The 5,797-nt window shown below is 66.9% G+C and overlaps 1 protein-coding gene across 2 annotated transcripts; it reads left to right on the top strand.

Annotated features, from left to right (window-relative positions):
* The first annotated feature begins 968 nt into the window (after nucleotides 1-968).
* On the top strand, nucleotides 969-5,063 carry NPTX1 (neuronal pentraxin 1). Of its 2 annotated transcripts, none has more exons than XM_086762714.1 (5): nucleotides 969-1,459; nucleotides 2,016-2,220; nucleotides 2,519-2,763; nucleotides 2,843-3,022; nucleotides 3,136-5,063. In XM_086762714.1, exons 1-5 carry the CDS (start codon nucleotides 989-991, stop codon nucleotides 3,355-3,357), a joined length of 1,323 nt encoding a protein of 440 aa, XP_086618840.1. In that variant the 5' UTR covers nucleotides 969-988; the 3' UTR covers nucleotides 3,358-5,063. The 2 variants fall into 2 exon arrangements, with proteins under 2 accessions (XP_086618840.1, XP_086618839.1); XM_086762713.1 differs by having other exon boundaries at nucleotides 2,013-2,220.
* Nucleotides 5,064-5,797: the final 734 nt, after the last annotated feature.

Raw genomic sequence — 5,797 nt, 5'->3', positions numbered from 1 at the left:
GACCCCAGGCAGGGCAGCCAAGGACCAAACCAGGAGGCAGGAGAGCCCCGGGGAGCCCCGCCGGCGCGGGCCGCTTGGCCAAGGGGAGGCTGCGGGCAGCCGGCGCAGGGAGAAGCCACGCACTGGCTTCTCCAGGAGCGACAAGAAATTGGCCTGGGATGAAGAGCTGAAGGGAGACAAGCGGCGATTCTGTGGCCACCAGCTACCTCCACCAAGGACACAGCCAACGCTACCTGGGGAATTTTATTTTTTTATTGTCCTGATGCAAAAGAAGGAAGAAAGGCAGCAATCGCTCTCCTGTGCCCACCGCACCGCTGTGCGGCTCCTCACCCCGAGGACACGCAGCGCTCACCGGGGGCCAGCAGCCCCGCACCCCCCGGCTGCCGGCATCCCGCGCCAGCCTGAGCATCGCCCTGCCCCGCGCGCACCCGCGTCCTCCCACGCAGCGCGCTGCAGCCCGCGCTCCCCGCCGCGGGGGCTGCGCTGCTCGGGGCAGGGGATGCCCGGGGTGGGGGGAGGGACCAGCCCCGCGCCCCCCGTGCCGGCACCGAGCCCGCGAGGCGGCTGCTACCGGGCGGCGGGGCCGGACAGCACCCGGACCGCCACGGGCGCGGACCCACGGAGAGCGCGGGGCGGCCCCTTCCACGCACCACCCCCCGCGGCCACCCCGCGCACACCTGCACACGCACGCACACCCCGCGCACCTGCACGCGCGCTCACACGCACACGCGGCCCCCCCCCCCCCCCGCACGCCCCCTCCTCCGCTGCGCGATCGCTCCCACGCCCCCGCGCGCATCCCCCCCCGCACACACGCGCACACTCGCGCCCCCCCCCCCCCCCTCCCCACGCCGTCCCCCCGTGCGCGGGGCCGGGATTCCACGCGCCGTGACGTCAGGGCCGCGCGGCCCCGCCCGGGCGCTATAAGAGGGGCCGCGTGCCGCAGTGGGGCCCGGCGGAGCGCGCGCAGCGGCCCCAGCCCAGCGCAGCCATGGCCGCGGGGCCGCCCGGCAGCCGCCTCCCCCTCCTCGTCCTCCTCTTCCTCCTGCTGCTGCCGCTGCTCTGCCTGCGCGGCCGCGGGCAGGGCCTGGGCCCCACGCGCTTCATCTGCACCTCGGTGCCCGCCGACGGCGACGTCTGCGCGGCCCCCGCGGCGGGCAGCGGCTCGGCCGAGGAGCTGCGGAGCGCCGTGCTGCAGCTGCGGGAAACGGTGCTGCAGCAGAAGGAGACCATCATGAACCAGAAGGAGACGATCCGCGAGCTGACGGCCAAGCTGGGCCGCTGCGAGAGCCAGAGCGCGCTGGAGGCGCTGCCCGGCGAGCCCAAGGGCGGCGGGGCCGGCAGGAAGCCCGGCTTCTCCAAAAACACCATGGGCGACCTGTCGCGGGCACCCGCGGCCGAGACCCTCAGCCAGCTGGGACAGACGCTGCAGTCCCTGAAAACCCAGCTGGAGAACCTCGAGGTAGGGGCTCCGTCCCGCCCCTGCCCCGGGTGGGGAGGGGGGAGCCCCTGGAGCGCCTGTCCCGAGTGGAGAGACCCCCTGGACCCCTGCCCCGGGGCGAGGGTGGCTCTGGAGCCGCTGTCCCCGGGCTCTGGAGACCCTGCCCCGAACAGAGAGACCTGCGGGAGCCGCTGCCCCGGGGTGCGGGTGGCTCTGGAGCCGCTGCCCCGGGGTACGGTGGGGGCTGGAGCCCCTGCCCCGGGATGGGGAGTGGCCCTGGAGCCACTGCCCACAGCCGCTGGACCCCCTGCCCCGAGTGGGGGAAGCCCGTGGAGCCCCAGCCCCGGGGTGAGGGGAGCCCCTGGAGCGGCTGTCTCGGGACCCCGGAGCCGCTGTCCCGGGGCGGGATGCGGGGGAACCCCTAGAGCCGCTGTCCCGGGATGGGGGGTGGCCCTGGAGCCGCAGCCCGCGGAGCCCCAGCCCCGAATCGGGGAGCCCGCCAGCCCCAGCCCGGAGCGGAGCGCGGGAGCCCGGCCGGCCGGTAACAGCGCGCTGCCGTGCTCGCCCCTCGCAGCAGTTCAGCAGGATGAACTCCTCCGGCCAGACCAACAACCTGAAGGACATCCTGCAGAACAAAATCGACGACCTGGAGAGGCAGGTGCTGTCCCGCGTGAACAGCCTGGAGGAAGGGAAATTCAACCCCAAGAACGAGTCCGAGGAGCGCGGGAAGATCGAGAGCACCCTCACGTCGCTGCACCAGCGCATCAGCGACCTGGAGAAAGGTACCGGGCGCTCCCCGGCCAGCCCCCGGTCCCGGACCCCCCCTCAGCCGAGCCCGTCCCGTTTGCCACCCTCGGAGCTGTCCCATTCCCCCAGCCTTTGCCGGCCGGTGCCCGCGGGCTGGGAGCCGGGATGCCGCGGGCGCTGCCCTGTGCTGGGGATTAGGGAGCCGCGCGGTGCCGGAGGGATTTGCTCCTCGCTGCCGTCCCGAGGTTACATAATGGGGTGGGGAGGGGGGGACCCCCCCAAGTGGGCAGAGAGGGGGTCCAGCCGGAGCCCACCGCCCCTCCGCCCTCGCAGGGCAGAAGGACAACCGGCCCCCGGACAGGTTCCAGCTCACCTTCCCGCTGCGCACCAACTACATGTACGCCAAGGTGAAGAAGAGCCTGCCCGAGATGTACGCCTTCAGCGTCTGCATGTGGATGAAGTCCAGCGCCTCCCCCGGCATGGGCACCCCCTTCTCCTACGCTGTGCCCGGGCAGGCTAACGAGCTGGTGCTCATCGAGTGGGGCAACAACCCCATGGAGATCCTCATCAACGACAAGGTACGGCGCTGGGGAGGGGGCGGGCGGGGGGCGGCCTGGGGGAGCCCTGCGCCCACCGCCCTGGCCCGCCGCCCTGCAGGTGGCCAAACTGCCCTTCGTCATCAACGACGGCAAGTGGCACCACATCTGCGTCACCTGGACCACCCGGGACGGCGTCTGGGAAGCCTACCAGGACGGCACGCAGACCGGCAGCGGCGAGAACCTGGCGCCCTACCACCCCATCAAACCCCAGGGGGTCCTGGTCCTGGGCCAGGAGCAGGTAAGAGCTGGGGAGGGGGCAAGTTTCGGAGGGGACCCCGCTCAGCCGGGCACACCCGAGGGGACGGATGGAGCCGTGTGCCCGCTGTGACGGCGCCTCCTCCTCCTCCGCAGGACACGCTGGGCGGCGGGTTCGACGCCACGCAGGCCTTCGTGGGGGAGCTGGCCCACTTCAACGTGTGGGACAGGAAGCTGAGCCCCGGGGAGGTGTACGGCCTGGCCACCTGCAGCACCAAGGCGCTGGCGGGCAACGTCATCGCCTGGGCCGAGGCCAACATCGACATCTACGGCGGGGCCACCAAGTGGACTTTCGAAGCCTGTCGCCAGCTCAACTAGGGCCACAGACAAGCAAGAGAAACCCCTCATAGGGTTCTTTTCTTTCTGGGTTTTTTTTGTTTTCTCCTTTTTTTTTTTTTTTTTTTGCGCAAAACCAACTGAGAGCGAAGCCACCCGTCTTATCCCGAGGAGCAGGGATGCCCCCGCAGCAGGGCGCCCGCCCCCGGAGCCCCACGACCCTCCGGTTTCTGTCTTGCCAACGTCCTTCAACGCCTGCGTGCCTTGGCCTGGCGCGGCTGCGCCCCGTCCCACCGCCTCCCCCCTGCTGGGGCAGCCCCGCTCCGGCCCCGCTTTCCCCGGGCACCTGCGCCTTAAAAGGCTGCAGGGCCCGGACTGGAGCCCCCCCCTCAGGGCTCCTCTCTCTCCAGCCTGAAGCCCCCCAGGAGGGTGATGCCCCCGGAGCCAGGGGAGGGTTGCAGCATCCCCCCGCCGGCTGCACTGTAGCAGCCGGGGCTCTGAGGAGGGGGTGACTTCCCCCTTTCCCACCCCTCCAGCTAAGGGACCCCCTCTTCCCTGGCCGTCGCCGCTCCCGAGCACCACAGCCATAGCCCCCGGCTGCGGTGGGCACCGGGACAGCGGAGCGGGACCCCCGCCAGCCCCGCTCCCCGACCTGCCGCACTCAGGTATGTCCCCCGGCCCCGCCGCCTGCAGCCCCCCGAGGCCTCCTACGCGCCGTAGCTGGTGAAAAATAGCCTTTACCGTCCCCTGGAAGTTTAGCTACCACCGAAATGTCTGAAGCCTTTCTGCTTTTGATAATACACTACGTTGTTTCTCTTACTGTAAAGGGAAGTTTATTACCAAGAAAAAGGGTATTTTTATGAAGATAAAAAAATATATAAATTTAAGCAGTGCTCCCTGAGGAAAAAAAGTACTTTGAGATTCTGCAGGAAAAAGAGATAAAGAAGCATATTTTGAAATAATAGATGCATTTTGTATGGTTTCCTTTTCTAAACTCCTGGTTTGTACTACAGATTGCAGAAATCACCCCCCAGCCCGCCCCACCGACCCCCGAGGGCCGCCCTGGGCGGCGGTGCGGGACGCGGCAGAGAATTCACGGGGGGCCCCAGAGCCCCCCCGACCGACTCCAGAGATGCGGCAGAGACGCGCAGAGCGGGGGGGCCCGCGCGGAGCCACGGCCGCCCCGGCCAGGAGCACAGCGCTGGCCCAGCCACCGGCCGGGCAGAGCAGCCCGCGCAGCGACACGCGCGCCCCCAGCCCGAGATCCTTCGTACGAACTGTGGCTCAGGGCAGCATATTTTAAACCGTGCTCTTTTTAAAAAACAAAAAACAAAACCCCATGGTGAGTTAATTTAAGTTCCTCCGCAGAACCTGTTCACATCAGCGAAGCGACAAGCACAACCTGCTGAGACGACAGCCACTGCGCCGGTCTGACCCGTGGCCCCAGGTGCATCGATTTGCCAAAAAACAAAGGGTGTGATGTCAACACAATGTATATAGTGTATAGTAGGGGAGAGAATAAATGTCTCTTGATCTGTCATTATTTTGCTAACCAAAGCTGTACATTTTTCCTACTACGTGCTCTGTCTCTGGGTTTTGAATGGGTTACGATATACTACGCATCCCGTCCGCAGCGGCCGTTCTGACAATGCACTGTTTCTACTGATACTCATGCTTTTTCCATTTTATTGCCAAGATGACATGAATTGTTGACTTTATTTTTACACAATAAAGAGTGAAGAAAGACAGCGGCTTCTCTTCGTGCTGTGTCAGTTCCCCGAGCAGCCGGCGCTCGGGAGCCGATCCTTCTCCACGGGAAGGTTTTTGCCTGCATAAAGCAGGAATCTCTGCTCACTTCCCTCGGAGCCTTGGCTCTGCTTGCCAGGCTCTCTCCTCCTCCTGTCACATTGGACTGCATCTTTCCCTGGTTTATGCAACGCCAACGTACAATTTTCCCCCCCCCCAAGCCACAGGCTGGCAGCGGAGGGGACAAGGATGTGCCGCAGCCCGCGGTGCCCCGTGCCCCTCAGCTCTCCATCGCAAACGTTCCCAGTGCAGGCAGGAGCCGCGCTCGGGGCGTTTCGCTCATGCTTCGCCGAGCCAGGCTGGGCTCGAGCGCCGTTCCTGGAAGGATGGCTCCAGAGGGCCGATCCGAGCGCAGGGGTGACACCGGGCAGCTGGCTCGGAGGGTGGCCTGGCTGCCTGCCACCGGCGCGGCACGGGGGCCTGGCAGCGCAGGGCTGCGCCTCGCAGGGCGGCTCACGCTGTTCCTCAGCCGTTGCTACAAATTCCCGCTTGTTACACATCCGCTGCACAACGGACTTGCCAGAGGAATCGCTTTTAGCGCCAAAGATGCAAGCAGGAAAACCGTTATTTACTCCTTGTAACCAGCCAGAAACAATTCCCCCCCACGCATCCACCCGTAACTCCCGGCATCCCTATGCAGCGGGGAGCGGGTGCCGCGCGGGCCCTGGCCAGCACT

Source organism: Chlamydotis macqueenii, chromosome 18 (assembly GCF_036417535.1).
Source record: "Chlamydotis macqueenii isolate bChlMac1 chromosome 18, bChlMac1.mat, whole genome shotgun sequence".
Taxonomy (NCBI): Eukaryota; Metazoa; Chordata; class Aves; order Otidiformes; family Otididae; genus Chlamydotis; species Chlamydotis macqueenii.
The sequence above is the reverse complement of the archived record's forward strand: the minus strand, read 5'-3'. Positions and strand labels throughout refer to the sequence as shown.